The sequence below is a fragment of the Triticum urartu genome, chromosome 7A (assembly GCF_056163025.1).
Source record: "Triticum urartu cultivar PI428250 chromosome 7A, HENAU_Tu73, whole genome shotgun sequence".
NCBI classification, from domain to species: Eukaryota; Viridiplantae; Streptophyta; class Magnoliopsida; order Poales; family Poaceae; genus Triticum; species Triticum urartu.
The window spans coordinates 209,429,522-209,445,487 of record NC_141879.1 but is presented as its reverse complement, the minus strand read 5'-3'; the positions used below and the strand labels follow the sequence as shown (position 1 = coordinate 209,445,487).

The 15,966-nt window shown below is 46.8% G+C and overlaps 1 protein-coding gene across 1 annotated transcript; it reads right to left on the bottom strand.

Moving 5' to 3' along the window:
- Positions 1-2,691: 2,691 nt before the first annotated feature.
- On the bottom strand, positions 2,692-14,787 carry LOC147959049 (uncharacterized). Its single transcript, XM_087532432.1, has 5 exons — positions 14,684-14,787; positions 11,094-11,405; positions 5,967-6,312; positions 4,564-5,555; positions 2,692-2,716 (listed from the first exon to the last, which is right to left on the bottom strand). Exons 1-5 carry the CDS (start codon positions 14,785-14,787, stop codon positions 2,692-2,694), a joined length of 1,779 nt encoding a protein of 592 aa, XP_087388558.1.
- Between the last annotated feature and the right edge of the window lie 1,179 nt (positions 14,788-15,966).

The window sequence follows — 15,966 nt, the reverse complement described above, 5'->3', positions numbered from 1 at the left end:
TCATAGATACGTTGGAGACGTATCAGTAACCTGCATGAAGTAAACGTATTCAAGAAGCTAAACATGGCAAGATCAAGTTCATAGGGTACATGCATCACTAGCAAATCACATGGCAATATTGAATATCATGTTAACAATCTGCCAGGAACAATATTTAGCAAAAATAGAGCAAGGAAATGACTTGTTAGATTACTCCATAATTGTAACCAAAGAGATGAACGGATAGAACAACACCACATCTTCAAAACACTCTTACTGAACTATCTTAAAATGTGCATGGATCTCATGGTAGCAACAAGTTTACATGGCATCTAAATGTAACTGGAAAAGGACTTAGCAAAATGACCAAGTGCCTGAAATCAGCAACATTATGAAGCCCACTTTGCATGCTTGTGCTAGTCACCACATTGATCACAAAAATACAAAACTTGCACCCCTGTAATGATGGCCTGATGGAGCTCATAAAACATGTAGACATCATGCTCATAGGATGCACATACAAAATGCAACGAAAATAACAATTGATCAAGTTCTGTTAAATTCCAGCAGACAACATCATATAGCACTTTCGCAACAATGATAATGGCATCAAAATGGAGAGTAACATGCATGCAAATGCCACTAGCATCAAGAGCATCACGAGAAGAACATTTGATATATCATATGCATGATTCGAAGCACCGAGCACAGAGATATAGCATGTTGAACAGGACATCACAATGTGCAGATTTCGGGACTTTGTGAAAAAAATGAAGTCAACCTTTGATTCGGATCTAGGGTTTGGAGGCGCGGTTCCCGAGGACGGCTGGAGAGCTCGCCGGATCTTGCGACGGAGATGAGGGTGCGGCGGCCGGTGACACGGGGCAGCTCGCTGGAGAAGGTCGCCGGACGAGGAGGAGGCCAGAGCGGTCCGCGGCGGAGGCGGTGAAGGCGGCTTGGCGCGCGGCGCCGGAGGGCTCCGGTGGCACCGGCGGAAGGCAGAGGAGGGCGCTGGGGCGGAGGGTGCAGGGCAGGGAGGCGGAGCTTCATCGGCGGCAGGCGCGGAGGAGGCCGGGAGGCGGCGCGGGTGCGGCAACCAGTGTGGGGAGGCGCGGGCGGCGCGCGGGCTTCGGGGGCCCGCACCGGGCCTGGTGGGCCGGCGCGGTGGACGGCGGCGGAGGCCATGTGTCGCCTCCTAGTTGGCTGTGGGCGGCGGCTGGATCTGTCCGGTGGCGCCCGGACATGTCCGGCGGTGTGGAGGGACCTAGGCTAGGGTTTGTACCGTGAAAAATGAGGAGGGTGAGGTAAATATATAGGTAGAGGGAGTTAGGAGCGTCCAAATAAGGTGCGGTTTTCGCCCACACAATCGTGATCCAACGACGGAGAGCATGAAGGGGGTTTTAATGGGCTAGTCGGCTGTTTTGGAGGGGTGTTGGGCTGTAACCAGAGATGGGCTTTTACGGTTACCCGGTTAATCATTGGGGCATCAAACGACCTCCAAATGGAACGAAATTTGACAGGTGGCCTACCGGTGGTGTCCCAAGGCCACTCGACAAATCTCGACCCATTCCGAGAACATTTTCTCCCGCTCATGAAACGAGATAAGAGAGGTGCAACGGGTGCATGTGGGAGTGTCGGATTGCGAAACAGACAACGGGGAAAATGACTGGATGCATGAGACGAACATGAATGCAGAAGAGATGCACATGATGTCATGAGATGAAATGCATGACATGAACAAAATGCAAAACGAAGACAAAACCCAACCACGAAGGGAATATCATATCACATAGCCGGAAATGGCAAGAGTTGGAGTTACAAATATGGAAAGTTACACCCTGGGTGTTACAACACTCCACTACAATAAGATCTCGTCCCGAGATCTAGGACTGAAAGAATTCCAGATATTAGGAACAGAGGTGATCCTCGCGTTCCCAGGTGGCTTCTCGGTTGGAATGGCATGACCACTTCACTTTCAGGAATTTGATTGACTTGTTGCGAGTCTTGCGCTCGGTTTGTTCAAGAATAGCAATGGGATGCTCATGATAAGTCTCTTCTTGGAGACCAATCTCTTCGAAGCTGATAGTGCACTTGGGTGTCTTGAAGCACTTGTGAAGCTGTTACACGTGAAACACATCATGCACATTTGCGAAGTTGGACGGAAGCTCAAGTTGATAGGCGAGGTCGCCTCTTTTACCAATGATCTTGAAAGGACCCACGTATCTCGGGGCAAGCTTCCCTTTGATACCGAAGTGACGAGTGCCTTTCATTGGAGAGATGCGGAGGTAGACATGGTCTCCAATCTCGAAAGCCAAGTCACAGTGCTTGCTATCATAGTAACTCTTCTGGCGCAATTGCATGGCTTTGAGATTTTCACCGATGACTTCACACATTTCTTCAGCTTTTGTGATCAAGTCATTGCCGAGAAGTTGGCGTTCACTAGTCTTTGACCAATTGAGAGGAGTACGACACTTTCTATCATATAGAATTTCAAATGGGGCCTTGCCCGAACTTGCTTGGAAGCTGTTGTTGTAGGAGAACTCGGCATATGAAAGGCAATCTTCCCACTTCATACCGAAAGAGATGACACAAGCCCTGAGCATATCTTTGAGGATTTTATTGATTCGCTCGACTTGGCCACTTGTTTGAGGATGGAAAGCTGTGCTGAAGCGAACGTTGCTTCCCATGGCCTTTTGGAGGGAGTCCCAAAACTTAGAAGTGAAGATACTTCCGTGGTCTGAAGATATAAATTGCGGAAAACCATGCAAGGAGAAAATTTTGGAGGTGTAAAGCTCTACCAACTAAGCTGTTGCCATAGATTCTTTGATTGGAAGGAAATGAGCCACTTTTGTAAGCTTGTCAATGACAACGAAAATAGCATCATTCTCACGCTTGGACTTGGGAAATCCAGTTACAAACTCCATTTCAATATGGTCAAACTTCCATTCTGGAATGGCAAGAGGTTGGAGGAGACCAGTTGGTCATTGGTGTTCTGCTTTCACCCTTCGGCAGACATCACATTCATTCACGAATTGAGCAATCTCTCGCTTCATTCGAGTCCACCAATAGGACTGCTTGAGGTCGTGGTACATCTTCGAACTGCTTGGATGAATGGACAAGAGAGAATTGTGCGCTTCGTTCATTATGACCTTCCTTAGATCACCTTGAGGAACCACGATCCGGTCCTCGAAGAATAAAGTGTCTTTGTCATCAATGCGGTAGCACTTGTATTTGGATAGGCCCTTGGCAATACCATGTTTCACCTTTTTCACCATGGTATCAAGGAGTTATTCCTCACAAATTTGGTCTTCCAAAGTAGGAGTGACTTGAACGTTGGCAAGAAAACCTTGAGGAACAACTTGGATATTGAGCTTGCGGAAAGCTTCACAAAGATCCGGTTGGAATGGCTTGAGAATTAAGCTGTTGTAATAAGCCTTTCTGCTCAAAGCATCTGCAATCACATTGGCCTTGCCTGGAGTATATTCAATACTTGGGTTGTACACTTGAATCATTTCGAACCATCGAGATTGCCTGAGGTTGAGGGTTGAGTGAATATATGCTTGAGGCTCTTGTGATTTGTGAAAATGTCCATTTGCCTTCCCAACAAGAGATGTCTCCATGTTATTAATGCATGGACAACTGCCGCCAACTCAAGATCGTGAGTGGGGTAGTTCCTTTCGTTGGGCTTCAACTGATGAGAGGTGTAAGCCACAACTTTCTTCTCTTGCCTTAACACAGCGCCGAGACCTTGCAAAGAGGCATCGCAGAAAACTTCGAATGGCTTGGATTCATCAGGAGGAGTCAAGACAGGAGCTGAGACAAGCTTCTCTTTTAGAGTGTTGAAAGCAACGTCACACTCAGGAGTCCATACACACTTGACATGCTTCTGGAGGAGGTTGGAAAGAGGCTTTGCAATCTTAGAGAAATTCTCAACGAATCTTCGGCAATAGCTTACAAGTCCAACAAAACTGCGGAGCTGCTTGACATTCTAAGGAGGCTCCCAGTTCAGAATTGTAGAAACCTTCTCCGGATTAACAGCAGTGCCCTTGGCGGAGATGATATGACCAAGATAAATAACTTCATCAAGCCAAAACTCACATTTGGAAAACTTCGCATAGAATTGATACTCTCTGAGCTTGTCGAGCACCAATCTCAAATGCTTGGCATGATCCTTCTTATTCTTGGAGAAGATCAAGATATCATCAAGATACACCAGGACAAATTCATTTGTGTAGGGGTTGAAGATGAAGTTCATCATGCGAGAGAACGTTGGAGGAGCATTGACAAGACCGAAGGACATGAAAGCATATTCATAAGAACCAAAGCTTGTTCTGAATGCTGTCTTGGGAATATCTTGTTCACGAATTTGAATCTGATGATAACCCATACGGAGGTCAAGATTGGAGAATACTTTAGAACCTTTAAGTTGCTAGAATAGCTCATTGATGTTGGGAAGTGGATACTTGTTCTTAGTTGTCTTCTTGTTCAATGGACGGTAATCGACAGAAAGTCGGTCCGTGCCATCCTTCTTCTGGACAAAAAGAACACCACAACCCCACGGAGATGAACTCGGTCTGATCAAACCCAGACGCTCTTGTTTCATCGAGCTGTTTCTTCAATTCCTTCAACTCCTTTGGTCCAAGCTTGTATGGACGCTTGCAAACGGGTTCAGTACCAGGCTCAAGATCGATAACGAATTCAACTGGCCAATGAGGAGGCATTCCTGGAAGCTCTTCTGGAAAGACGTCTTGGTACTCACAAATGACTGGAATCTGAGAGATTGCATCTAACTCGCCCTTCTCATTGAGAGAAAACAGTCGAATGGTTTCGTCCCAAGCGGCATAGATGATCACATCATCAGAAGAGTGTGTCAACTGAATCTCCCAGGCAGCACAATCAAGTTGAGCCTTGTGCTTAGAAAGCCAGTCCATGCCGAGAATTAGATCAATATCAGAGTTTCCAAGAACAATTGGTTTAGACAAAAATTTATAGTTGCCCATCTTGATAGAAACATCCGGGACGCAATTATTAGATGTCATTTGCTTACCCGGGGATACAATCTTCAACGGGATAGGAATCTTTTCCGTCACAAACTCATGCTTGGCAACAAAAGGTCTTGAAATGAAAGAAAGCGATGCACCAGTATCGAATAAAACTTTTGCAGGAATGTCATTAACTGAGAGATTACCCATTATCACATCAGTAGATTCCTCTGCTTGAGCTGCATTCAACAAGTTCACCTTTGCATGCTTGGGATTATGCTTGACCACTGCATTGCTTGAAGATCTCATAGGAGGAGGAGGCGGAAGGCGCCTTTGGTTGAAGCACTTGTTCGCATAGTGACCTTTCTGCTGACACTTGTTGCAAGTCACCTCTGAGAGCGGACGATGATAAGGAGCACTTGACCATGGATCTTGAGTCTTAGATTTGTTTTGATAGGCTGGTTTGGGTGGGTGAGAAGATCCATGGCCACCTTTGTTCTTCTGCTGGTAGGGCTGATGAAACAGAGGAGGAGGAAGCCAGAACTTCTGTTGCTTAGCTGCCACTTGTGAGGAAGAAGAAGACTGAACTGCATCCTTGATTCTCTTCTTAGAAGCCTCACACTTGAGCTGAGCACCTTCTTGCTTGAGGGAAATGTTATAGAATTGATCAAACTTAGTAGGCTCAAGAAGCACGAGAGCTAACTGCAGATCTTCTTTGAGGCCACCTTTGAAGTGATAGATCATGCTCTTTTCATCAGGAACATCCTGGCTTGCGAAGCGAGCAAGTTTCTGAAACTGGATGTTGTATTGGTACACAGACATGCTTCTTTGCTTGAGATTGCGGAACTCCTCACGCTTGCTCTCAACAATACTTGTTGGAATATGATGAGCTTTGAAATCTTGGCAGAAATCATCCCAGGTAATCACACGACCTCCTTTGGAGTCTTTGTATTGTTGATACCAATCAGCAGCTTGGTCCTTGAGTTGAAATGAAGCAAACTTGACGTAGTCCTCAGGCCTGACATTGCTACATTCAAAATGCTTGTTGGTGTCCACGAGCCAATCATCGACGTCTGTGGCCTCGGCACAGTAGATGAAAGACTTCGACTGATTTACAAGAAACTGGTTGAGGGTAGCAAATTGAGGCTGATTGTTGAAATTCCCTTGGCCTTGATTTCCTTGGTTGCCTTGACCTTGGTTGTGCTCTTGCAAGAGTTGCAAAAGCATCTGGGCATTGTAGTTGGTGGCTGCCATGACAGATTGCCATGCCTCCAGAGGTGGAGGTGGAGGTGGAGGGTTCGCTTGACTCCCATCATTGCATTCCAGATTTAGAAGCATTGGAGGAGCCATCCTGAAAAGGGTGACATCCGTTAGAATCTTGATAGACAGATAGACAAGCTCAATCAACAGATAGAAATTGCAACATATAGTCTTCACAATAAACATCTGAACAAGAATAAATGAATGAATTCCAAAGTTAACATCACATGTCCATTAATGTGAGAAGCCACTTAGATAAAGGTTGATTAATGAAACAACAAGGTACGGCTGGAACAAATAAGTGGTAAGGATTACCCAATCACAAATCAAATATCCGCGGGAAGAAATACTAGAGCTACTTGAATTCCCACCTATAAACTCTCGAAACTTTCTCGTTGTGTAATCAGGTGTTGGGCATACATGGAGGCACAATATATATCACACAACTAACACGCCCTACGCTCCAATTGTATCCATCCGTCAACACATAACCAAGAAACCTTCGGAAATCGTGTACCTCAACCTTCGAAAAGCATCCGTTATACGAGTTATGGCAATACTCCCGAACTCCCGCCCCAGTACTGGGTGGCATCGAGGATATCTCACCAACAACTGCATAAAAGAGATTTTCGATGTCGGCGAACTCAGGTATTCCAGAACTACACTCATAAAATTGTGACGACAACACCTCGGAGCTCAACTCCCCGGGACACTGCCACAACACCTAAATGTCAGGAGGCACCAAGAACAATATTCTCGTCCCAAGAATAACGGAATGATTCCAAGATAACCGCGTGATTCTAAAATGTTTTAGTGAAATTTGAGGAGAGGAAAGTCAAAACATCTACGTCAGGAGGCTTCAATAGAGCGACAAAGGGACTGAGGAGTAAAAAGAATCCTACTCTCCGATATATATAATCCTAAGACTCAAAACATTTTGTTCTAGACTCAATGACGTCAGCAATGCGCTCAAGCAGGGGGGCTCCTAAGTCGGGGATGGCTCTGATTACCAACTTGTAACGCCCACGATGCGGCTATAGCTCCCACATGTCGAGGCACGACTTATAGGCATATCCGCATAGTGGTTTTGTCGTAAGAAGGGTCATCTACACAACATCCCATGTAATGAACAAGAAAGGGATAAATAGAGTTGGATTACACTTGCCACATCACACAATATTCAAATAAGTCATACATCATCAGAATACACTCATAGTCCGACTACGGACAACCAAATGAAAAAGAAGATAACCCAACTACTAGATCCCCGATCGTCCCAACTGGGCACCACTACTGATCATCAGAAAACGACACGTAGTAACGACCAAGGTCCTCGTCGAACTCCCACTTGAGTTCGGTAGTGTCACCTGCACTAGTATCATCGGCACCTGCAACTGTTTTTGGAAGTATCTGTGAGTCACGAGGACTCAGCAATCTCACACCCGCGAGATCAAGACTATTTAAGCTTATGGGTAGGATGAGGTAATGAGGTGGAGTTGCAGCAAGCGCTAAGCAATTATGGTGGCTAACATACGCAAATAATAGTAAGATGAGAAGCTACGCAACTGTCGTGAAGCTACAAGTGATCAAGAAGTATTCAAGATGAGAAGATACACCACGTAAACAGCTCCCGCAGACAAAGAACAAATACTTGCAACCCGATGTATTAAAGGGGTTGTCAATCCTTTTCAGGTAACAGTGCCAGAAATTGACAAGTAGACGAGATAAAAACTGTAGTAGATTGATAAATGCAAATAAAAGCAAATAAAATGCTGCGTGATATTTTGGGTTTTTTGGATTAATAGATCTGAAAATAAAAGCAAATAAAAATAGATCATGAAGGCAAATATAATACAGAAGATACCCGGGGGCCGTAGGTTTCACTAGTGGCTTCTCTCGAGAAAAATAGCAAACAGTGGGTAAATGAATTACTGTTAGGCAATTGATAGAACTTCAAATAAACATGATGATATCCAGGCAATGATCATTATATAGGCATCACGTCCAAGATTAGTATACTGACTCCTGCCTGCATCTACTACTATTACTCCACACATCGACCGCTATCCAGCATGCATCTAGTGTATTAAGTTCATGGAGAAACGGAATAATGCAATAAGAACGATGACATGATGTAGACAAGATCTATTTATGGAGAAATAGACCCCATCTTGTTATCCTTAATAACAACGATACATACGTGTCGGTTCCCCTTCTGTCATTGAGATCAAGCACCATAAGACCAAACCCATCACAAAGCACCTCTTCCCATTGCAAGATAAATAGATCAAGTTGGCCAAACAAAACCCAATATCAGAGAAGAATTACGAGACTATAAGCAATCATGCATATAAGAGATCAAAAGACTCAAATAACTTTCATGGATAAAAACATAGATCTGATCATAAACTCAATGTTCATCGGATCCCAACAAACACACCGCAAAAAGTGTTACATCATATGGATCTCCAAGAGACCATTGTATTGAGAATTAAACGAGAGTGAGGAAGCCATATAGCTACTAACTATGGACCCGAAGGTCTACAAAAGACTACTCACGCATCATCGGAGAGGCACTAATGAGGATGATGAACCCCTCCGTGATGGTGTCTAGATTGGATCTGGTGTTTCTGGAACTTGCGGCGGCTGGAATTGATTTTCGTCGACTCCCCTAGGGTTTCCGAAATATTGGGGGTATTTATAGAGCAAAGAGGCAGTGCAGGAGGCCACCGAGGTGGGCACAACACACCTAAGCATGCCTTGGGGCCCAGGCCCGCCCTGTTGGGTTGTGCCCCCCTCAGGGCACTCCCTAGGTGCTCTCCGGCCCATTGGGTGTCTTCTGGTCCATAAAAAATCAACAAAAGGTTTCGCTGCGTTTGGACTCCGTTTGGTATTGATTTCCTGCGATGTAAAAAGCAAGCAAAAAACAACAACAGGCAGTTGGCACTATTTCAATAGGTTAGTATCAAAAATGATATAAAATGATTATAAAACATCCAAGAATGATAATATAATAGCATGGAACAATCAAAAATTATAGCTACATTGGAGACGTGTCAACGCGCAGCGCCGCCGCCGGCGGTTGGCAGAGGGCCCGGTCTTGCTCTGAGGGCACCGACGGGCTTGGTGGCCAGGGAGGCGGCAGGTGAGGCAGTGCGTTGGATATCTGCAGTCTATACGGCGATGCTCCGAGCTCAGCCAGCGCAGGCAGAGGCCCTTGCAGCGCCTTAAGAACGCCTGCCTCGATGTAGCTGCATCCTCACTTGGGCGGTGCGGGCGCATTAAAGGCGGAGGACGGGGAGCCCCGTTACCCAGCAGATTGAGAGTGTTTCGCTTGCTTTTGCGGGACCTCGCCTGCGTGCAACCTTCCTCAAGCGGTGGCGGGATTTAGGCTGATGGAGCCGCAGCTGGGGGGGATAACTATGGAGCGCAGGCAAGAATCCAGCGGATCTGAGGATGACGCGCTAGGGGAGCCGCCATTAAGATCCGGCACCACAATGATGGATTTGAGGCGGGCACCCCCCCTTCGACCGGGCCGGGCGCAGACAGGAGGGGAGCTCGCGTGGACTACCAGATCTGGAGATGAGCGGGTTGCCGAGCCCCGGGCCGCCTCCACCGAATCTGGCGACATGACGAGCGTAGGATTCAGGGAAAGCTGCGATTCAGAGACGTGAGATGGGGATCCAGCTACAGATCCGCCCACCTCATCCTCGGACGAGGCCCTGTCAACCTGCTCTGTGGGCGCTGGAGAGGCCGAACCCGGGGAGCGCATCGAGGCTCGGAGGAAGGCTACTGTCCGGCGGGCAGGGGGAGGCGTGGCCGCCGCGGCTGGAGCGGCCAGCGGCGCTAGGCTAGGAGGGGCTGGAGCGGCGCTTTGCTCTCGTGTCTTGCAATCAATTTAAAAGCACATTTCAGACCGCAGAGACTAATTTCCTTCTAAAGGTGGTCTCTGAGCAATAAAAAGAAATGTTAGAGATGAAATATCGCTTCCGGTGTATTGCTCTTGCATGCAACATGAAGAAGCACCCGTTGAGTTAGAGAAAAACTAGGTATTAGGATCCCACCGTCCTCATTGTAAGCTTAGGGGCGATCTGATAATACCTTCTATCTTTGCTTTTTCGAGCTTCTTTATCTTTTCTTGTGAAATAAAAATTGAGTTATCAAGTTAGTTAGGAGCAAGGGAGGAGTCTTTATTCCAAGGGAAAAGTATATCTTTTGTCCTTTAATTTTTTCCAAAGTATAGAAATGATCCTTCAACTCTAAAACCAGCAAATCTTAGTCCCTCAATTTTTAATATCGGATAAGTTTAGTCTTTCTTACCGCTTATAGTGATTTGGTGCTCACGTGGACACGGTTTTAACTAAAACTAAACATGTTGCATAAGCTTGACGGCCAATGCACACAGGTTTGACCGCCACATACATATCCACAAACTCACCGTGGCCACCGTCATCGAGCCACTGCTCCCGTAGGAACTCGCGGCAACGGGTGCCGACCAGAGGGCGTTGCTGCAGCAGCACTCCTCGGCAGCTCGTGAGGAAGCACTGGCTGGGCTCAGGCGTGCTGCTCCGAGATCGCCTATGGGTATGTACGTATCGAAGCTGGCTTGGGTTCCACCGGAAGATAACACACGCACAGCAGAGCTGCTGGATCGATTCACAGGAGACTAGCTAGGTACGTACTACTCCGTAGATGGATTTTCGCCGGATTGGAAAACGCACACAAGCAACACACTTAAGCGACCCGCCGGCGTAGCGGAGTCGGTCGTGGATGGTTGGACTGTTTTAGTCGCTGTGGCCGTTGTCCGGCACGCCTTGACTCTCGCCCGGAGAGGAGCTCGTGCCTCAGTCGCGTACGCCCGGCGACAAGCACCTGATTGGTTTCCAGTGCACGGTGGCCATGTCCTTGAGTAGCCTCGACAGTGACGGAGTCGAGCCTGGACATGGATTCGTGCAGCAGCAGCCGGTAGGGCCGTGCACGAGGTCGCCCATGGACATCCTCCGCTTGCCCCAGGACGCGCCGGTGACCCTCGACGGGCGACGGCCGCAACCTGCAACGCATATCCTTTTCGCCTGCTGCGCAAAGCCGCTCCTCAGAGGCACCACGAAGTTGGGTGTGGCCTTGACGTGGAAGAAGGGGACGCCATAGCCCTGCTGACTGCTGTGCGGCCCTCGCCGCCACCGTCTGAAAATGTGGCAAGCGCACGACAGGGGTTTGATAAAATGCCAACGAAAACCATGCCACATCATCAATCAAACAACTCAGAGCGGTACGAGGGACTAAAGTTATCCGGTTTGAGAAGTTGAGGGACTAAAATTTGCTGTTTTGAAGTTAAAAGACCATTTCTATACTTTGAAAAAAATTAAGAGACGAAAAATATTTTTCCCTTATTCCAATGACTAGTGGATATTTAAGATGCAAAGTTTTATTGCATCCTCACAATAATTATATTAGGTGCAAGATTAAACTTGGGTGCTACTACATTTCTACCTAGAGATAATAGTAAGTCTTCCACATATTAAGAGACGATTGATTAGTGATAGTTAGCAACTGTATGAAATAGATCATCTTTGTTTCAGTATTCTCATGAGAATGTTAGGCAAAAATAAATAATAGTTCTTTGAGACATGTTCCCAAATAAAACAAATTAGCAAGAGCAAGAAGCGAGAAAGGTTGAACTCTCAAATGCTAATTAAGTATGATCATTAAAATTTGAGAGGTCTTTTTTTCATTCATTTCGCTAAGCATTCTTAGCTTACTGGACACAAATTAAACATCATATGATTGTGACATGAGCAAATAAGCCTGCTACCCAAGAGAAGGTGAAAAATAAAAGCACATGATTTAGAAGAAAACAAGCATATAAACGCTGGTTGAAAGAAATGAGAGCCCCTCGCAACTTGCTCAACTGAAGCACAGATGACTTATTGCATGGAAGTTGTTAAACTTCTGCTAATGAATTGATCACTAAAGGTGTGGAACCCTTCATAATTATGTTGGTGGTAAAGATGCACTAGCATTCATCATGATTATGTGTCTAATGTGAACATTCATTTGATGCAATAGACTCTTTCGTTTACATTTACCCACACCTCATGTACTTGACGACCTTGTTCTTCAAGCTGTGGGATTTGCTCAGGACGAGCAAAACTCTAAGCTTGGGGGAATGAGTCCAAAATATATTACTTTTTATCTTTAGTTTTTGTTCCGTAGTCATACGATTGTCAAAATTTTACCATGTTCGTTGTAATGCCCTAGTGTCATGCTACAGTGATCTCATGCTAATGATGCCTTGTCACCATGTTTGCTAAGCCAAATTGCCATTCGATAAAAATCAAAGTCAAATTCAAAATTCAAATTGCAAGTGAAATTTCAAGTTTCACAAACATGGTTGCAAAATAATCCATCATTTAGCAAATATTCCATAACAATTATTTGTTAAGGAAAACAACGTAAGTTATTTGCTTAATTGGGCTCTAGCAACTAAAACAGTACCAAATCGACATATTTAAACACTTTTTCATTTATGCAAAATTCAGACACCTTCAAATATTTTTCAAACCTTTTGTGGCAGTGCCAAATAATGCAAAGTAAATATATGGCCAAGTCCCATATTTTGCAAAAGTCATTTGTTGGCTAAATAAAAATGCAAAATTGGTGCTGTAAAAGAATAAAACAGAAAATAGAAAACAGGAACAAAAACTAAAACATAAAAGAAAAATAAATAAAGGAGTTTTACTACTGTGCACTTGAGGCCCAAAAGACCATTAACTAGCCCAGCCCACCTCCTATCTCCTTCCTCTTTGTACAGGAGGCAAGGCATGGCGCACATCCACGTCGGCCATGCCGTGGATGGCCGACACTTGCGCCTTAGCTGCGTCGTGGGGAGGATAAAAGCAGTGTTGGACGCCCTTGATCAAACCCTAGCTTCTAATCCCCTATCCCCCACTCGTTCGTCTCACTATTGTAGACACCCGACGCCACGAATGTCGTGTTGTCGTCGTCCCCGTGGTCATCGCCCACCTCGTCGGCTGAGGCCTTGCCAGGAGCTGCGTGTGCTTCATCTACATCGACTCCGAGGAGTAGCTTGAGCAGGAGATCACCACAGCGCAGGGATCGACATCGTCTTCATCCTCCGGTCACCGCGACGCCATCGACGAATTCATCGCCGTCGCTACAATCCCAGCCTCCTCGAACTCGCCCTGGAACCGCAGTGAGCTCCCCTCCCCGTTCCCCTGTTTCCCCTTGATTGCATCACCGTAAACAACCACCCCACTGCCATGCCTCGAGCTCCACTCTGCGGGCTCCTGGCCACGCCCGCGCACCCAGCCACGCACCCATGGTCACTGTTGGCCGTGCCCTGGCTGCACCTCATGCACGCCCTGCTGCGTGTGCCCGCGTCCGTTGAGGGAGTATTGGATTAAGGGGTCCTCGGGTGTCCGGGTTATTCGATATGGGCCAGACTGATGGGTCGTGAAGATACAAGAAGAAGACCTTCCCCCTGTGTCTAGGTAGGAGTCCTCTATGCGTGGATGGCCAGATTGGTGTCTGGATATGCTATTTCCTTCCCCCACCAACCGATTCTGTACAACCCTACGCCCCTCCAGTGTGTATATAAACCAGAGGGTTTAGTCTGTAGAGACTATCCGAATTCTCATAGGCTAGGAAACTAGGGTTTAGCCATTACGATATCGAGGTAGATCAACTCTTGTAACCCCCATACTCATCAAATACAATCAAGCAGGACGTAGGGTTTTACCCCCATTAAGAGGGCCCGTACCTGGTGTAACATTCCGGATGTAACATTCCATAATTGTAACTCCAACTCTTGCCATCTCCGGCTATGTTATATGTTATATCCTCCGTGGTTGGGTTTTGTCCTCGTTTTGCATTTTGTTCATGGCATGCATTTCATCTCATGTCATCATGTGTATCTCTTTTGCATTTGTGTTCGTATCATGCATCCAGTCATATTCCCCATTGTTCGTTTCAGAATCCGACACTCACACATGCACGCGTTGCACCTCTTAGATCTTGTTTCGTGACAGGAGAAAAACATTCTCGGAATGGCCCGAGATTTTTCGAGTGGCCTTGGTACATCATTGGTAGGCCGCCTGTCAAATTTTGTTCCATTTGGAGGTCGTTTGATGCCCCAACGGTTAACCATGTAACCATCGAAACCCCTCTCTCTTTGCAGCCCGACACCCCACCACAACAGCCCACTAGCCCATCTAAACCCCCTCCATGCTCTCCGTCGTTGGATCACAATCGTGTGGGCGAAAACCGCACCTCAAAACTCCTCTCCTAGCTTCCTCTAGCTATAAAACACCCCTCCCCCGAAATCAGGGCAAACCCTAGTCTCCACCTTCCCCCTCCGCCGCCGGACGTGTCCGCCGGACCGGAGACGTCCGCCGCCACCCGCATGGAGAATCCGCTCGCGCCACGTGAGCAGCGCCGCCTACCTCCACTGCTGGCCTGAGCGGCCCGGGGCGGGCCCACCTGGCCTATCCGCCGCCGCACGCACCCCGCACGCGCCGCCGCCGCCCATCCGCCGCTCGCCGCTCATCCCAAGCCGCCCCTCTGCCTTCCGCCGCCGCCCGCCTCCGCTGCCTTGCGCCGCGCTCGCCGCCACTCGTTTCCCCGTGGCGGCACCCGTCACCGGCCAGATCCGGCGAGGAGCCGGCCAGATCCGTTGCCTCCGCCGCCCACCGGACTCGCCGGAGTCCACGCTGGCTCGCCGGAGCCCCTCACCACCCGGACCAGCGCCCAATTCACTTCGCCTCGACCCGATCCGTCTGCGTTGACTTTTTCCAGAGGTCCAAAATCTTCTAAGTCCCTGATTTCTCACAATATGTGCTCATGTTTGGGCTGCCATAACTTCCTACTCATAGCTCCGTTTCACATGCATGATATGTCGAAATGTTCATCTCGTGATGCTCTTCATGCTAGTGTCATTTGCATGCATGTTACTGTCCATATTGATGCCCTAATCTTCGTTGAAAAGTGCTAAATGATGTTATCTGCTGGAATCCATCATAACATGCTGATTTGTCTTTTTCATAGCATTTTGTGTGTTTGTCCTTTGAGCATCATGTTAACATGTCTTAGGAGCATCTTCATGCCATCTTTACTGTGGTGCAATCCTTGTATTTTTATGTGGCATATGGTGACTAGCACAAGCATGCCAAGTAGGCCACTTGATGTTGCTGATTTCAGCCACTTAGTTTTTCTGCCAAGTCTTTTCCTGTTACATTAGGTTGCTATGTTAACCTGTTGCCTCTAGTGAACCCATGCATATTTTGATGGAGTTCAGTAAGGATGTTTTGAAGATATGGTTATGCTCTATTCATCCATGCCATTGTTGGTAATTATGGCGTACTATAGCTTGTCTTTACCATGCTCTAGTTTTGCTAAATATTATTGTTGTCAGTCTATTAAGAGGAAGTGCATTTTGCCATGTGTTCTGCTAGTGATCCATGCACCCTATGACCATGATCTTGCCATGTTTAGCTTCCTAAATGTGTCTTCTTACTGTTGGTTGCTTTGTTATGCCTTGAAATGCTATGTGGTGAGTTGCACAAGCTTGCAAAGTTGCTATCAAGAATCTGTCTCTGCCATGCATGATTTTCTTCTTAAGTCTGGAACCTGTTCATATCACTTGCCATGTTTTCATTGATGCTACCATCTTTTCTGTGGGTTTTTGGCTCAAGTTCAGTAAGGGTGTTTTGTTCATTGCCTTTAGTAC

Coding starts and splice junctions, on each gene's coding strand:
- LOC147959049 (XM_087532432.1), bottom strand. CDS start 14,787: ATGAGCGGCGAGCGGCGGATGGGCGGCGGCGGCGCGTGCGGGGTGCGT. Junction 6,313..11,093: donor GTGCACTGGAAACCAATCAG/GTGCTTGTCGCC, acceptor CACCCTTTTCAG/GATGGCTCCTCCAATGCTTC. Junction 5,556..5,966: donor ATGTCAGGCCTGAGGACTAC/GTCAAGTTTGCT, acceptor AAGAGAATCAAG/GATGCAGTTCAGTCTTCTTC.